The following is a 17623-nucleotide window of genomic DNA, read 5'->3' as shown; positions in this document are numbered from 1 at the left end:
TTAGATGAGTTCCTGCCAGGTGATGTGCTTTGAATGTAATGTTGCCATATCTTCAATACAATTTGCGGTTCCATCTTTGAAGTATACTTGCCTTATTTGTTCTAAATTCAATAAATGATACATTGATCATTTGCTCATCTGGTATGACCCAAACCTACACTTTAAAAGAATGGAATCCTTTCCTCCACAATTACTCCCCTTGAAGCTTTAATAACTGAACCAGAAAATGTATGTTCTGCTTAGTGGTCACAGAGTTCATAACTCAACATCCTCCCTCTGTCTCCCTCAGTAGTCCTGCTGATTAGAGGTCGGCAGCCTAATCCTTCTCCTTTCTTCCCAGACTCCCTAGTTTTTAGTCACAGAGTATTCAGGAGAGTCTGCGTGGGAGTAAAACATTCCAGTTTAATATTTGACTATGACTCAGGAGAGGGAAAGGGTGGGAGGAATACACATGATGAGCGACTGAAAACAACAGAGGATGACAATTTCAGATGAACAGCAGAATAATAATGTCCATTTAATTGAAATAAGTCAATAAAAAACAGCACAAACCAATCTTTCTTTCATATGAGCAAGAATAAATGCCATTTTGTGTACAACAAATCCGTGAGTAGTAAATAAATGGTACAGCAATCAAATATTCTACACAAAACTGTCTCACTCACACTGCTTTATCATTAATCTGCTGTATCTTATTTTTTTGTCACATGAAGCCACGTGAGAAAAACATACAGGAACATGGTCGGGACACATGTGAATCCAGCCGATCCGTTGTACTTTGGAGACAGGTGTAATCTGGTGACATCTTAATATTCAGATATTAAGATGGCTGAGGTACTGGATTTGTTGCTGGGAAGAAAAAAAAAGGAATGCATTGGTGTGTTGACAACTAAATAAATATCTCCTTGAGATTGTGCAGACATGGCAACCCATAGGTGTTTTATAATTGTGTTTCTGTGCCAGACATAGTCAAGACTGATTAACTACTATGCACAAGTGTGATAAGGAAACCTCTCCTCTGTCTTCAAGAGGCATAATAATCTTCACATTCATACCTCTTATGTTTTAATCTGTTTTAATCACAACTACTGTGATCTTGAGTTATGTATGGCTAGTCCCGGCAAGGACTTACCCAGTCCACTGATGTCCACCGTCTCTGCACAGCCCAGGAAGCGAGCCACATGTGCCGAGCAGGAGGTAGCTTGGTCCTGGTTTTCTCTCAGGCAGCGCTCAAACTCCACAAACTGCTTGGAGCAGTCCTGACTGATCTTCTGGATCACTGGACTTAACACAATGAGTACAATTTAGAAGTAAGGATGCCGGAATCATGTAGGTTGACGTGAGTGAACGAATAAGTTGCCTTACTGTGATGATGTACACTGTGCAACCTTCATCTTCAGTTCATGACAATTGTGCTGCCATGTTGATGGACTGGAGGCCACACATGACCCATATGCCTCCATTTCTTTATGGCAATACTTTGCAGCGATATCCATAGCAGCCTGCCTGAAAGGTGACAGGCATATACAAATAATGGTCATAGATAAGTCCAAAAGGCCATCGATCAACCTGATAAGGTTTTAGTAACATAAGCAGCAAAATAAACGAACTGTAGAGAAGTTCTTAGATGAAAGGTGCAATCTCTGATGCACAAAGTGAAAGATACCTTACTCGTAGATTGAATCTGCTTTTCTTTTTTGACAAGAGAGCATAGAAATTGAAATGATTGTTATACGCTTTAAAAAATCTTACATGTTGTTCTTTGAGCCCGTCTGAAACGAAGACGCTGATCAACCAAGGTTACACTGTCAATACGGCTACACGAGAAACCATGTCTGTGGGGTTACAGCGTGAACACCGAGTGTGGACGGAAATACGACATTGAGAAATAAGTCCGTGATTTTATTGGTTAAGGTTTGTGTCAGTCACAAACGTTTGCCGGTCTCCTACAATGACGACATGTCCATTAAAGAGGAAGCAACCCATTCGATGAATTATAGCATTAAACTGGAAAGGCAGTGGATATTTTGAAAGTAAACCTCTGCATTTAAAGCAGTTGTAAAATTTAACCTAAACGCTCAATGTAACTGCGTGGAAGACAATAAATATTAGATGTTTCCGTTTCATTCGGCAGTGCCGGCTAAAACATGACGTGTATGTACGTGTTTACGTATGCGGAAGCGACGGTCAGAGAGCAAGCGATTCAGTAAACGGACCCAGAAGGTAGCACCGCACTGTTTCCACTGTATAATCGTATTTTTACCGGCTACCGTACGACGGGGTGGTGGTGGATGATAGAGGGGGCCAGAGGGGGTTACAAAGTACAATGAACGACGTCAGGAAAGACGGGAGTATGTCTGCAGACGGAATCCGGGCACCGAGTAAGCTGCGAATGGCCCCTTCTGTGAACCATAACCAGCATGACAGCGGCACCGGCGACGAGCTGGTGAGCTCAGTGACGCTGTACAGACGAAGGCCCCGACTGCTACACGGTACTGTCCTCCCGTTCCTGGCCGTTCTCTACCCGGGCTGGCTGTACGTGTGGTTAGGAGTATACGGTGCCTCCGAGTATCCGGAGCCAGGCCTCCTGGCGTTAGCTGCTATCGGGATCGCGCACGTCCTCACAGCACTCTCTGGTTATTGGTCCGTGCACGCGCACTGTTGGCTCACTTGTTCCAAGGTAAACACAAGTCACAATAATCTGATGCTGATATCCATAAGAAACGTGTAGTTTCCCCCTCTTTTACATAGAGGTCAAAGGTCAGGGATGCCATGAACCCAGGCAACTGTACTAACCGTCTTGCCCGAAGGCACTATAGTAGGACGGATTTGTCCTTGACCCTTCTAATGGTTTTAGGCATGGCCACTATAACCACTGCACTGATCTGAAATACACAAATATCCAAATTTTCAATATGCATTTTAATTAGCAATGACATTTGTCACCTGAAAGGCTATTTTTTCATCTGCACTGACACGTTTTCACTTTGGCTTTATGTTTGGATGTGTTACTTTCTTTCACATTATACTCTCTTCAAGCAAGTTTCACATGCTTTCATAGTGCTGAATCTATAATGTAATAAAGTATAATTATTGGTTTTCAGAGTAAAAGTAATTTAAACAATTTGCCTTAAATTCAATTGATCGAGTAGCTGTATGCATGGGTATGCCTCATTAGAGAGGGAAAAAGTCATAGAGCCATGCAGCCATACCAAAATAACCGTGACCTGCCATAAATGTTAATTTGTCACCTGTTCATTCGTATACACAGGAACCAGACCCAAACAAGGCTACACTTGCAAAGGTCATACCCACCCCCAACAACGGTTCTGCTGAGCTTGTGGCACTGCAGAGGGACCAGGTGAGCTCACATGTGTACTATCGAGATGTAATGAGTTATCTTAATTGGAAACATTCCTAAAAATCACATTCTATTCTTATAAGGTCAAGGTTTTGTCACATGTTACTTGATCTTACCAAATGAAATCCACGTCATCTTCGTCACTCTTATTTTTTGATGGTGGTATGACACAGCTTCAGTTTACCCTGTCATTTTTTCTGCTTTTATTTGTAGTTTGACTTGTAGTTTGAACGAATATACAATTAATGCATTCCTTTTCCAGATGTTATGTAAATTTTACACTTTAAGTGGAAGTATTTAGGTTATCTTCAGTGTGAGTTTGGCACTGTTTGATCAGGTGCATGTGTTGCACAAGTACCAAGGATATACACGGGTTTTTAAAACCTGTATTTCAGTGCTATAATTTCAAATTGGTTTTATTTTGCTCTGCCCTACAGGATGAGAATGGGGAGGGGATTCTGTCTTTTGAGTTCCAAAAGATCCGCTACGTCTTTGACTGCAAAGAGAAGAAATGTTTTCTTCCAATAGCGTTTCCCATCAACAACCCAATGGGCTATTTTCAGTCCTGGCGTGGCTACCAAGAGGAGACTGAACTCAGAGCGGCAGAAAAGCAGTATGGCACCAATCGTGCTGAGATGGTGGTGCCAGATTTTCTGGAGCTCTTCAGAGAGAGGGCCACAGCTCCCTTTTTTGTTTTCCAGGTATGTCTGATGTGGAATTTGACTCATGCTATGAAAACATTTAAAACATAATAATAGTGTCTGTATCCATGTCAACGTATTTACTCTCTGTCATCCATCAGGTGTTCTGTGTGGGGCTGTGGTGTCTGGACGAGTACTGGTACTACAGCGTTTTCACACTGTTCATGCTGGTGGCGTTTGAGGCCTCCTTGGTCCAACAGCAAATGAGGAATATGTCTGAGATCCGGCGCATGGGAAACAAGCCCTACATGATCCAAGTAAGCTTGATCTTATTTCAGATAAAGAATATTGTATAAAAGAAACTATTTGTGTACAATCTCAAAATTCCTTATCCACGGTATACACAGATGAGTCAGAAGACTACGACCACTCATAGATTATGAAAGTAAAAGTCAGTTCATCTATAACTCTCACATCTTGGTGGTGTATAAGCTGTTTTGGAGGCATGCAAATCACCAAAAGAGTAGGCGAGGTGGTCTTATGTTTTGGCTCATCTGTGTATTTTTTATGTATTCAAAGCATTCCTAATTAATTACATGCATTTGTGACAGGTATATCGCAACAGGAAGTGGAGACATATTTCTAGCGATGAGCTTGTCCCTGGAGACATCGTCTCAATAGGCAAGTATCCTGTCCCTGTTTTCACGACTTCTCGACCACCAGCATAAATTTTTGTGTTTTTAAAATTTACACTCTCTGTGTTATAGGACGTTCGCCCCAGGACAACTTAGTGCCATGTGATGTCCTGCTACTCAGGGGGCGTTGCATTGTGGATGAGGCCATGCTGACTGGGGAGTCTGTGCCCCAGATGAAGGTTAGAAACCAATATAATATAATAATAATAATATTTAGATGGAAACATTCTGCATACTGTACTATAAGTTTTAGCCTATTGTGGGATGTCACACTAAATACTGATAATATGGGGGATGCAGGAGCCAGTGGAGGAGTTGGATCCAGAGCGAATCCTGGACCTTCAAACAGACTCTCGCCTCCACATCATCTCCGGTGGGACAAAAGTGGTCCAGCATAGCCCTCCTTTAAAGGCCAGTGCTGGACTGAAGCGTAAGTGTTAATTCTTTTTTTTTCATTTGAACTGAACAACAACTTATATTGGCTGTTGAATCACATTTGATAGTGCATTGTCTTTTTAAGGTGCATGCTCATAAATTTTCCTTTATGTGTAGCTGTAGACAACGGCTGTGTGGCCTATGTGCTGAGAACAGGATTCTATACCTCTCAGGTGAGGAATTTGTTTAGTACATCTGCATAGCTATTTTTCTCTTTTTTTTTGCATTTTAAGTCAAGTTTTGACAGCATTGTGAAGAACATGGTAATCACATGGGAAAGTATTCTGAAGTGTACCGTTTGTTGCCAAACCCCAGGGTAAACTGTTACGGACCATTCTCTTTGGTGTGAAAAGAGTGACAGCCAACAACCTGGAGACTTTCATCTTCATCCTCTTCCTCCTTGTGTTTGCCATTGCTGCAGCTGTTTATGTGTGGGTGGAAGGTGAGGTGCACAGAATAAACTCATAATTGTGTAATTTTTATTCAACACAGGCTTTATCACAGTCATTGCTAATAAGTGGAGGTGAGAGAATCATTTATTTGTGCTTTGTGTCACCCCGTCAGGGACCAAGGATCTCAGCAGGAACCGCTACAAACTGTTTCTGGAGTGCACGCTCATCCTCACCTCAGTGGTTCCACCAGAACTCCCCATAGAGCTGTCTCTAGCAGTTAACACATCTCTTATTGCTCTGGCTAAACTTTGTAAGTCTGTGTGTTCTTCTATCCCGCCTGTGTGTACAATATGTATTAAGAGACTTAACCATAAAACAGCAGTGTTTCATTTGACTCTTTGTTTCTACTCCTGCATAGATGTATTCTGCACGGAGCCTTTCAGGATACCATTTGCAGGGAAAGTCGAAGTTTGTTGTTTTGACAAGACAGGAACACTAACCAGTGACAGTCTGGTGGTACGAGGGGTAGCAGGCCTCAGGTAAACCCCTGTCCACCTTTCTTACCTCCACGTACACGCTTAGCTAAGCTATGCTTTGGGTTAGTCAACATTTGCATACATACATTTGCATTTTGTGGAGTGTACACCTGATGTTTTTGTTTGACAGAGAGGGAAAGGAGGTGATGCCTGTATCTGAGATCCCAGTTGAGACACATCGGGTAGTGGCCACCTGTCACTCACTGGTCACTCTGGATGATGGACAGCTGGTTGGAGATCCACTAGAAAAGGCCATGCTGACTGCTGCTGATTGGACACTGACTAAAGGTACAGATAAATAACCTCCACTAAATGTAGAAAGAAGGGTGGTGACCTGTGTGAGAAAACATGTTCATGTCTGTTTTGAGATTAATCTTTCCTTCTCAAATTAACATGTCTCCACATGTAGTGCAATCTGTCACCATTTGGGACAGACAGTAAAGCATATCTGTCTATCTTTCAGGTTACGCTAAAACTTTTGGTTTGAGTTTAAAACTGTAAATTTGCCACTGCTTTTTAATCCATTGCACTTTAAATGTTAATATTTGGGTGCACAGTGCTACAGTGTGTGCCTCACTGAGACTTGTTTCTTTGACCAGATGAAAAGGTGTTTCCACGAGGCATCAAAACCCAAGGACTTAAGATCCACCAACGTTTCCACTTTGCCAGCGCTCTGAAAAGGATGTCTGTACTGGCCTCCTTCGAGAAACTTGGCTCCACTGAACTCTGCTACATCTCAACAGTCAAGGGTGCTCCAGAGACACTCAGAAGAATGGTACATGCTGACACCATCCATAATACATAGCCTAGTATTTTTGTGCCCAGTCAATATCCTAACATGGTTGTAATTTTAGTTTGCAGAATGTCCGGCAAGTTATGATGAAGTCCACAGGGAAATGTCACGTGAAGGGGCTAGAGTGCTGGCCTTGGGCTACAAAGAGATGGGACACCTCAGTCATCAGCAGGTTCTTATTTCATTTCCGTCAAAACAGTCCGACTGTCTGATCTGTGTTATGTGCAGATTTGTTAGAAACTGAGCTGAATCTTTTTGGGTCACATAGGTCCGGGAGATGAGTCGTGATGCTCTGGAGTGTGACCTGCATTTTGCTGGGTTCATGGTAGTGTCTTGTCCCCTCAAGACCGACAGCAAGGCTGTGATCAGAGAAATTCAAGAAGCATCTCATCATGTAAATAAGTTCACCATGCCACCTTGTGTACATGTACTCAAACAGAATGATCTTAAAATGGTTACTATTCTCTCGCTGCTTTCAGGTGGTGATGATCACAGGTGATAATCCATTAACGGCGTGCCATGTAGCAAGGGAGCTACACTTCATCCAGAAAGAACACACGCTTATATTGCAGACAAGCTCTGATCAAGGTAAGACAAAAATCACTTTACAGGTACAGGTGTTACTCAAATAATGCAGTAGGTGCAGAACATATACAAAGTGCAGAAGTATGCACACATGTTATTTTGTTTTCCAGGTGCGTGGCAGTGGGAATCCATTGATGGCACTGTTCGTGTACCACTGCCCCCTCCTTCTGTTTCTTCATTGGTGCATCAGTTCGACCTGTGTGTAACAGGGGAAGGGCTGGCCAGATTGAGCTGTGATACCCGGCTACTCCATGCTCTCTTGCCTCATATACAAGTGTTTGCCCGTGTCAGTCCCAAACAAAAGGTAGGTCCTTAAACAGCAGCTGTATAGCCCTTAAAAGTTCTGTAACTGGACCATAGACTTTATAAAAATGGACGGTGTAACTGCTCCTCAAAAGTGAAGCCACCCCCTCCACATTAGTGGATGGGACTTGGGCCGAACTAAAACACTAAAATACACGTCAAATACATTTTTTACAAGGCATGCATTTTGACTGGAGGATACCACTCATAAACTTGGGTTGATTTCTCTTGGGGATGCTGAAATGCATTTTATAAAATACAGGCAGTCTGTATTATATAGTAGGGCAAATGGATATTAATATATACAACAATGGTTTATTCATGTATTATGTTGTAGGAATTTGTGATCACCAGTCTCAAGGGGCTGGGTTATGTGACACTGATGTGTGGTGATGGTACGAATGACGTGGGAGCTCTCAAACATGCCCACATAGGTAAGACCTATCAACCACTATGATTAACAGCATGAGTTCTGATATGACCCCAAGAGTTTGCAGTGTTTACAGTTTTGTTTTTTCTTTAGGTGTTGCTTTGTTAGCCAATGCCCCTGAACGCATGCCTGAAAAAAAGAAGCGTGGAAGGGAAAAGGAACCATCCACAGCAGAGTCCAGACCTTTGCCACCAGTCAGTTCAGGGGCCAAACTGAGCTCCAGGGGAGCCCGGCAGCGGGTGATGGCCCAGAGAGAAGAGCAGCTTGCCGCACAAAAAGTGTGTATCTTGTGATTTGCTGCAAGTTCCTTCATGAAATTTACACTGAATGTAGCATGCCATCTCATTTTATCATTCTTCTCAGTTGCCATCTGTTTATATCTTAAAAGTAACATAGAGTTGTAGTGCAATGGTCTAAATGCCAGGATTTTTCTTTAACAGGAGAGGATTAGTCAGGTATTACGGGAACTTGAAGAAGATCAGGTACAAGTAGTGAAACTAGGTGATGCCTCCATCGCTGCCCCCTTCACATCAAAACTTTCCTCCATTCAGTGCAGTGAGTACCACGTTGTAATTTCAGTTTTTAGCATAGTTTTCAAAGATCAAAACTATAAAACTGCTTCACACCTCTGAAACTTCTTTTTTTCCCCAGTCTGCCATGTAATAAAACAAGGCCGTTGTACTCTGGTGACAACACTCCAGATGTTCAAGATCCTTGCTCTCAATGCCCTAGTTCTGGCCTACAGTCAATCCGTACTCTACCTCGAGGGAGTCAAGTTCAGTGATTTCCAGGCAACCCTGCAGGGCTTGCTCTTGGCTGGATGCTTCCTATTCATCTCTAGGTCAAAGGTGAGGAGTCACACAAAAAATGAAGACGTTTCTAATTCTGATTGTTTCTCAGAACATTGTCTTTACCAAATGTTTTTTTTCTCTCACCATAAAGTGTATCTACTGTCAGCCACAAATTAAGAACCCATTTTCTCCCATTTACACAGCCACTCAAAACACTGTCTCGAGAGCGACCCTTACCAAACATCTTCAATCTGTATACAGTGCTGACTGTGTTGCTGCAGTTTGCTGTCCACTTCTGTAGTCTGGTGTACCTTTACAAAGAGGCACAAAGCAGAAGTCCACCCAGGTGAGTCAGTGTTACATTCCCTGATGAAGTCTAAGAGATGAGAGAAACATCAATAATCAAATTTACGTAAAGAGAATTAAGGAAATGGAAAAGAAATTACAACAAAGAAATGAATGTTTAATTAAAGTGAAACAAGGACACACATTAAGAAGATAAATAAAAAAATAAAATAATAATAAAAAAAAAAAAAACGTCACCCTCCCTTACCACCACATCTTCGCTGAGGAGTAAGCAAGCATGCAGCACCAATGTTGTCAAGAATGGCTCCCCTACTCTCTTGCACTCACTGCAGCTTCCCCTCAAGCGTTTGTGCTCTCTTCACATGATGAGCAAGTGGTACCAGGTGCACTCGATCACCTGCAACAAAATGAGGGAAGGGCAGCACCTGGAGGAAACACAAGGGAAAGAGACAACAAAGCATACACACAGAAAACATGGATAACACACAAAGCATGTAACACAGCCTAAAATAAAAACAGCAGTTTTGCTTTTTGAGTGCAATATTTACATTGATAGTTTAATTTATAGATATGATGTTTCCTTTTATTCATATGTAAATGCAGTCCAATTATATATTCCTCTAAGGCTATGAACCCAAACACATTGGGCTCTTTAATCACCTTCTTAATTCAAATAAACTGAATTCCTCTCACTGGACTCACTGATTTCAAAAATAAATTGAACATGTTAAATCTGGGGGTGCTATGGTGACACCAGAACATAAACTGAATTCCAAAATCTGAATTGGTGCAGCTAGCCACAAAATTCATATTACACCAATTTTAGCTTCCCCACGTGTGTGTTTAATGTCTTCTAACTCTACTCAGTGAACGCTGGATTTTGCTAACACCGGTTTCTGTTGATTTCTATTATTGTAATTAACATTATATGTCTGCTTTATCTCATGTAACTTGTCATTTTTCTCTTGCAGAGAGGAGCAGTTTATAGATCTGTATAAAGAGTTTGAACCCAGCCTAATTAACAGCACAGTATACATAATGTCAATGGCCATGCAGATGGCCACCTTTGCCATTAACTACAAGGTACTTACTCTTAATGGTATTATTAGTTATTATGTCTGCATTCTTTAGAGTTATTTTAATAGACTCACATCATTTCTTTTTGTGCCTGATAGGGTCACCCCTTCATGGAATCCCTTAGTGAGAATCGGCCGCTACTGTGGAGCATCGCTTTGTCGGGTTTAGCGATTGTCGGACTTCTTACTGGTTCATCACCAGAATTCAATGAACAGTTCGCTCTTGTAGATATTCCTACTGAGGTGAGCTGGGATTATTTTATCAAGTAAAGTTTTGTTTTAAAAGACTTTTTTTTAAAAGTAATTATATACCCAGTGAGGTAACCTGCTTTCTGTTTACTTTCTTGCAGTTCAAATTAATCATTGCCCAGGTTCTGGTAGTGGACTTTGTTGCTGCTCTGCTGGTGGACCGTGTCTTGCAGTTCCTGCTGGGCAAAGGAACTCTCAGGCTGCCTTCTTGAACTCAGTGCCAACAGCAACTGCTGCTCTTACCAACCAAACTCTAAAGGGAGAGAAAACTTTGGAGGGGGAAGAAAATTAAAGCTGTTGTGACATAAACAAGACAGCTGAGACAGACATGGCGTGCAGTACTGTACCTTTGTGTATCCCTTCCTTTGTCCTGCTCTGCCCCTCCTTAACCATCTGTGTTTCCCCTCATTTTTTTCTACATTTTTCTCTCTGTCTTTATATGTTTCTCCCCACTGCTACAAAAGGCCATGGAAACAGCAGTATTGAATGAGGTGTGAGACTGTGCCAGCCAGAGTGAAACACAAAGGCACAAAAAAGGGGCATTCTCCAAGAGAATTGCAAAAGTGTTTTGGATTTGTTTAATTTTTTGATTCCTCTCCTTAATTTTGTAAAAAGTGGAAAAACATCTTTAACAGACTTATAAAGACTTAAATATACAAATTATAAAGTCTGGCAAGTGTTTTGTCAAGTGCAAGTACAGATGAAATGATGAGCTCATCTAGCTAGTCATGATCTATGCTGTTCCAAGGAATAAGTGAGTAATGACTTATCAGATTTCCATATATCCCTGACACTGGTCAAAACAAATGTGCCAAGTATCAATTGATAAAGATGTCTGGAAGATTGACAAATAAACTAGAGCAGCTTAAATGAATAGTCTTTCCTCCAAAAATCTAGACAGACATTTCTTTGCGTTGTGAATCAAGTACTGTACCAAGCATTCAAAAACTATGGAGCTGTTAAAGTGCCAAAATGTACATAATTCCAACTTTTTTTGGCGATTATAATACCACTAAAATATACAGTGTGAAAACTGTTGAGTATTTTTCTGATAAATTGCCTCTAGCCTTTCATAAACTTTAATAAAAAGAGGCTGCATGTTACACTTCTCAGGTTATGCAGTGTGTTTCCATTTCAAAATACCTGTGTATGTGTTTTAGAAGCAACTGTAAGATTTTATGTACTAATTATGGGACCTGTTAGTCCCCAGTGCCTCTCATTTATAGTTAAAGAAACCTAAATTGTATAAAAGTAAATCAGGGGACATGCAAAACTTGAAAGGACTAGTTAAAGGACCTGGAGGAATGGCAAGATATGGAGGTGTGTTTGGGAGTATGATTAATGGTTTTTAGTGAACTGATGCACTGTCCAGTGGGGTTCTGACACATAACAGATTTAATTAAAAAACTTCAAACAAATTACCAGAAAATGCCATAACGGAGGCTTACCAAGCTTTTCGAGTTCAAGGCCAAGGTTCTAGATCTAGTTAAATCACCAGGAAACTCTCCAGCTAAATATCAGGGAAAAAACTGTAAAAAGACAACATGTTGAGTTACTAGGCCTTGTTCAACAACCAAAACTATTGGTCTTGATTCCTACATCACAAAAGTGACATTTCTCGAAAACGTTATAGAGGACACATGTAAGATTCGATCATTTTAAGTACTTCTCTGCCATGTTTGTGATAGTGTACCATTATGTTATAAACTTTTTCAGCAAATAGTACAACATACTGTATTACTACCTTCTTCGCCGCCCACTTCGTCTGGGTGGAGACGACACTACATTTCCCATGCTGCTTAGTTCTATATAGGGGTGTGGCTTTTTTGGCGCGCGCTGAGCGGAAAACAATTTGAAAGAAAAATGGCGGAAATGCATAATTTGGCAAATGGAGAAGACGGGTCTGTATTTTGTTTGTATACGTCGCTACAACAAATTAACAAAATATGCTTTATTGCGAAAATATAAAGTATTTCAGCTAAATTGTTATGTTTTGTGAGTTTTGCCGATATTAACTTATTGTCATCCGCAGGGCTTACTAACGTAACCGTGCCAGCGGAACACCATAGCAACTTATTTTGCACAGTGTATTATAGTAATTTTGTGTGTGTTTAACGTTAGCCTCTTCATTCGTGAAATGTTATTTCAGTTGCGGGAATGCCATCGTCGCTGATACGCAAAATGAGGTAAGGCATTTAACTCCGGTTTAAGCTAATAACATCTATGTGAATCATAGATTGGTGCAATGGATTGTCACTAGTACTTTGTTTCTGTATGTCAAGGTTAATTTATCGAAAAGATCCTCTACAAGCCCCATCGCAGCGCCCCCACATAAGTCTCCTCGTTCCGACTTTTACGCACCGACAACAAAGGTGCTAAAAGCCAGAGAAGCACACTTGGAGACAGATGAAATACGGATTGAAGCCACAGAGGGTCCCTCTGTTAGCCCCACTGCACGGAGGAAGTCCTGGAGGAGATCCGCAATAAACCGACGTTCGCTCCCTGCCCTTCCCAACCCAAATCAGGGTGAGATGTTTGACCTGTTTGACCACTTTCTGAACTTTAATCAGTATTGTAGATCTTAGATTTGTTTTCTGTGACATAAATACACATTTGTGTGTTTATTATAGCGTTGTGCAGGGGTATATGTACATCCTTGTCACAGGAAAAGAGACTGGAGAAATTGATGGAGGCCTCAATGAAGGTAAGCTGGTGACTCATAAATGTACTAAATCAGTTAAAATGAAATTAAAGTGTGTGGAATTATATGTTGCATTCCATCTTATTGCTGTTATTGGATGTTGGTGATATTTTTACTTAACATAGTGCAATGTGTATTGTAATAACCTCTGCTTTACCTCTAGCTGGCAGTTGAAAGGACTCAACATTTGTTCCAGTCAGTCCCAAATGCCTCACTGGAGTCTTTTCAGCAACAAGGTTAGTGCTTTACTTGGTACATACTGTATTTCTGGGAGCTCTGTATTTTAACTTAATAGCACAGATACATTCAGCTAAAGTCATTTTTCTGCCTGTGTTCTGTGTTTTCTCTGGTGTAGTGGAGCACATCCAGAAACATTGGGGCGAAGTCATACACAGTGGACCACAGCGGCTCTCTTCTAGGACAGCCAGGTGTTGTAGATATTTTTATTTTCATTAATTGTGTTTCTGGATGTTTTGTTTTTCTATGCAAATTGATATTTTATTCAGTATTTTTGTTATTTGTTTGCTTTCAGTTCCAGTAAGCCTGTAGTGCACAGAGACATGGAAATTTTTCAGACAGCCATCAAAAGGCATGTTGTGGTCACTATATGTCCTGATTTTAATTTAACTGAATATGTACCAGGCTGGCAGGCACTGATTATTCATTAAAAAGTACATTCAGGCATCTAAAACAAAGATGGCATGATCCACCAAATGAGTATTTCTTGTTTTGTTTTAGGCTCCAGGCGGAAAGTGAATCTTGGGAGGCACTGTTGAACAAACACCGGAGTAAAGCAGAGGAATTGGAAAGGTGAACATGTATGCTGTCACTGTGGAATATTATACCACCATAGCATTAGAGTGCCTCAGTCTTGTCTTCTCAAATTTGAGTCAATAATGTGTTCATTATTCATTGTAGGAAGGTGGAGCAGGGCCAGAAGACAGGCATATCACTTGACTCTACATCTGTGGCCCGGTCCTCACAGTACCATGTCATACAGAACAAACCTGACTATCGTGCCCTCCTGTGTAAACAGAAACCTATGCTTCACACTGTGGAAATGATTGTATGTTAGATTTTGAAATCATTACTAAAAATCTGTAACATATCATTTGTAGAAATGTCTGTTTTAGCAAAAAACTGTCAATATGCCCACATAACATCAGGGTGGTGTATTTATGGTAAAATGCTTTAGCCATTATGAAAAACATACAGGAATCAGTTAGAGTGAGGAGACAACAAGGCAGATGTTATCACATCACTGGTCACTGGGTTGCTTGCACTTCAAAACCATCCTAAAGCAGAGAAGCTTTGCAAGCTTTCGAGTTCTCTCCTTATGATTAAAGTATGGATGTTAGTTTTCCAATTTTTTATCACGAATATTTATTGATCAGCTTTTATATAGAAAATATGACTGATGGTACTTGGCCACTACTCCAAGGCAACATACTATATCTGTTGGAAACCATTATATCTTTGTTCAGCTTGATTAATGTTATTTAATAAGCTATTCGTTTTTGCCTTTAGATCGACAGTCAGTGTAAGATGGTTAGAGAGCTTCTGTCCATCAAGGAAATTTCACAGCTATTGGTGGAAAAGACCAGTGGCCAATTGGGTAATTGTCTTGTCTTTACTTTTTTGGAAGGAACATTTTGGCACTTTTACCAATGGTCAAGTGAATTAACACTCAATCCTGTTACTGTTCCCTACCAGCGGCGGAAGCTGGATTCCAGGATCTTTCAACTGACATCCTCAGAGATCTCATGGCAGCACCTGTATCCACTACAACTACATAATCGTTCTGCTGGGAAGCAAGCATAAGCAGTCTTATAATTTAATGGACCATGGCTCTGTATTACTCATTAAGTGGTGCACTCGCCATCAAGCCATTATGTTTTTGCCAGCCCTCGCTGTGACTGGCCTGTTTTTGTTTTTTTGTTTTTTGTTATTTTCTGGCATGCATGTGTGCATGTTCTGGGACTGGTCACTGTTTTGTACATGTGACTTCTCTCAGCTCATATGTGACCTATTAACTTCACAGTTATGTCTCCTTTTTTAATTACTATGTATTCTGCATCTATATGGTAAAAATGGCAGTTCCGGCAATGCATATGTTTGATCAGCAGGTGGCAGTGGCTGGCTATACAAAACTGTGACGAGCTTGGTGAATGGCAAAACAGGATTTTTTTTTTTTTTTTAAACTTAATTAAGTGCATTCTGACCTGTAAACCCTGAAACTGCTGATGTGAGAACGCCAGCTGTTAAGAAACAGAGATGTTTCTTAAAATTATTGCCTGGTCTAACTCTCCTCTAAGTCCCTAACTCATTACCTGTCTGAGGTGATTTTTATTAAAAAAACAGAACTGATGATATATTTTTAAAATAAAAACAATAAAGTCATGATATCTTTTAGATGTGACCTGTCAAATGGTTTGATGGTTGTCTTTATTTGTAGTTGTAATAAAAAAGAACCCTGTAAGTTTACATTGTGTCATTTTATTTTTAAAAGCACAAGTGTTCAAACCCATGCAGAAATCTGCCCATTTCACAATTGGAAAAGACTTGTACAACCAGAAAGCACAAGCAAAACAAGAGTTTTAATAGACTGATTCTAATTTGTATATTGCCAATAGTATATCTGTCATGTACATTGCTTTTTGCATCCTCTTCCTCAGCCACATTTATTCTCCTTTTGGTACTGCATCTATTTCACTTCATCAGTGTCCCCTGACCATTCAGGAGGAAGCCCCTCCCCCACAGTGACTCACCCCCATCCCTTGCATTTGGCTTGGTCACTGATGCAGAACGAAGCTTTGACATTGTACCAGTCAGTCAACGCTTTGTTCACTATCGCTTCTATCTCTTTGACCCATTCACTCATTAATGTTCATACTTCATTTAGTGCTCAGATGATTAAATCAAGAATCCCCCCCTTACAAACAGTATAAAAGGGCACAGAACTGTTTTGCTGTTATGATCTCCAACATGAATATGGCCAATCTCCTTGTGATTGTATTCAGGAGAGTGACTAGAGAGCATAGGGACAGGCAAAGAAGACAAGCGGGGTTGTGACCGTGAGACTTGTGAGTAGGGAGGATGGTGTGCAGCCGAAGAGATCGATTCTTATTTAGATGAAAATGAGGCTTGATGCTGGTGGGGTGATGGGAGGGCAGCTTTAGCATCAAAATGAATAGAAGTTTCACAGAAATGATCCTTAAACGAATCACCAAGATTAAAACGCAAAGTTTACAATGCCACTCTTCTTAATTTCAAAGAATGTCTCTCTTGACAGTTATTAAAGATGACTTTAAGGGCTACTCAAATTGTGTGATAACTGTTGCTTTAAACACATGACCCCAGTAACTAATTTTAGTAGTTGTTTTTGAAGTGCTTGAATTGGGTGCAATGCGTGTTTGAATGAAGGTATTTTGGTTGTGCCCAGGCTCTACTTGTTTGTAGATCACTATTAAACTGAAACTGAGAAAATGAGGATATAATAAGATAACAATCTGACATCTGGTTGCGGTAGGGATAACTTTTTAAAGTATTAAAATGTGCTGAGTATTTGTATAACCACCAAGGAGTCTGAACTGTGCAATGTTGCACATGCGAAGAACAATTACTGTTTTGGTTTACTGTATTCTCTTCTAGTTGTCTCCAACTTTAGATTGATTAGCTACAGATTGTGGTAGATAGATGGTTGGAGAGTCAGCATAAACCACTGCCAGTTTGGTCCTACTCCCTTGTGCACACCCATCATCTCTTCACAGAGTAGCAAGGCTGGCTGCAGCTCTCCTCTGCATCCATTCAGTCAGCCATTCGTCTTGGAAAGCTGTCTCTCTGATCTGAGTGATAAACTACAGCAGAATTGCCCAGTTTGCAAAAAACAAGGACACTTGTTTTCAATCTGCTGTCAACATTTTCATACTGAAAACTGATGGGATGTTTCATTCATCGGGGGTTTAGGACAGAATGATATTCTAAGTCTAGACTGTTTTGCTGTGGGACTGAATATTGAACTTGAAATTGGTACATTTTGCATACATAAATGGATATTGATGCACTGACTTTTAGGCACAACTTATTCAATATATGACCCCAACACAAAGAGAACAGACCCATTTCAGTTTTTTTTTTAAATGATGCAGAATTACACTTAAAGTTGAACAGGAATATGTTGTGGCTTTTCAGATTTATACACCTTTGCAAGTGCAATTACACAGTCTGTTCGCAGCTGTGTATGGGTGTAAGCTCAAAAGCCGTATTACAACAAACATTAACATACAGGTTTTGGATTCCTGTTACGTCGTTGATTACCAAATATTAATG

The 17623-nt window shown here is 40.6% G+C and overlaps 3 protein-coding genes across 5 annotated transcripts; 2 read left to right on the top strand and 1 right to left on the bottom strand.

The window, feature by feature from the left end:
* Positions 1-345: 345 nt before the first annotated feature.
* chchd5 (coiled-coil-helix-coiled-coil-helix domain containing 5) lies at positions 346-1859 on the bottom strand. 2 transcript variants are annotated; one of them, XM_084570673.1, is made up of 4 exons: positions 1753-1859; positions 1366-1502; positions 1133-1284; positions 346-849 (listed from the first exon to the last, which is right to left on the bottom strand). In XM_084570673.1, exons 2-4 carry the CDS (start codon positions 1494-1496, stop codon positions 821-823), a joined length of 312 nt encoding a protein of 103 aa, XP_084426799.1. In that variant the 5' UTR covers positions 1497-1502; positions 1753-1859; the 3' UTR covers positions 346-820. The 2 variants fall into 2 exon arrangements, with proteins under 2 accessions (XP_084426799.1, XP_084426798.1); XM_084570672.1 differs by having other exon boundaries at positions 1366-1506; positions 1753-1857.
* Positions 1860-2186: 327 nt separating this feature from the next.
* Positions 2187-11669, top strand: atp13a1 (ATPase 13A1). The gene is made up of 25 exons (XM_084570671.1): positions 2187-2680; positions 3272-3361; positions 3799-4062; positions 4164-4319; positions 4614-4683; positions 4770-4876; positions 4998-5127; positions 5250-5305; positions 5448-5574; positions 5697-5834; positions 5943-6063; positions 6191-6348; positions 6660-6835; positions 6915-7025; positions 7122-7247; positions 7333-7441; positions 7549-7742; positions 8079-8175; positions 8265-8449; positions 8612-8726; positions 8823-9019; positions 9166-9308; positions 10240-10351; positions 10444-10587; positions 10695-11669. Exons 1-25 carry the CDS (start codon positions 2327-2329, stop codon positions 10803-10805), a joined length of 3591 nt encoding a protein of 1196 aa, XP_084426797.1. The 5' UTR covers positions 2187-2326; the 3' UTR covers positions 10806-11669.
* A 736-nt stretch (positions 11670-12405) lies between these two features.
* dsn1 (DSN1 component of MIS12 kinetochore complex) lies at positions 12406-15778 on the top strand. 2 transcript variants are annotated; one of them, XR_014699721.1, is made up of 11 exons: positions 12406-12494; positions 12743-12779; positions 12876-13119; positions 13224-13297; positions 13458-13530; positions 13650-13722; positions 13827-13883; positions 14033-14104; positions 14217-14360; positions 14822-14909; positions 15008-15060. XR_014699721.1 is itself a non-coding variant. In XM_084571556.1 (11 exons), exons 1-11 carry the CDS (start codon positions 12457-12459, stop codon positions 15088-15090), a joined length of 987 nt encoding a protein of 328 aa, XP_084427682.1. In that variant the 5' UTR covers positions 12417-12456; the 3' UTR covers positions 15091-15778. The 2 variants fall into 2 exon arrangements, 1 of the variants encoding a protein (XP_084427682.1); XM_084571556.1 differs by having other exon boundaries at positions 12417-12494; positions 14213-14360; positions 15008-15778.
* Positions 15779-17623: the final 1845 nt, after the last annotated feature.

This window comes from Chelon labrosus (genome assembly GCF_963514085.1).
Source record: "Chelon labrosus genome assembly, chromosome: 21".
Lineage (NCBI taxonomy): Eukaryota > Metazoa > Chordata > Actinopteri > Mugiliformes > Mugilidae > Chelon > Chelon labrosus.
Note: the sequence above shows the minus strand (reverse complement) of the source record. Positions and strands in the feature narration are given on the sequence as shown.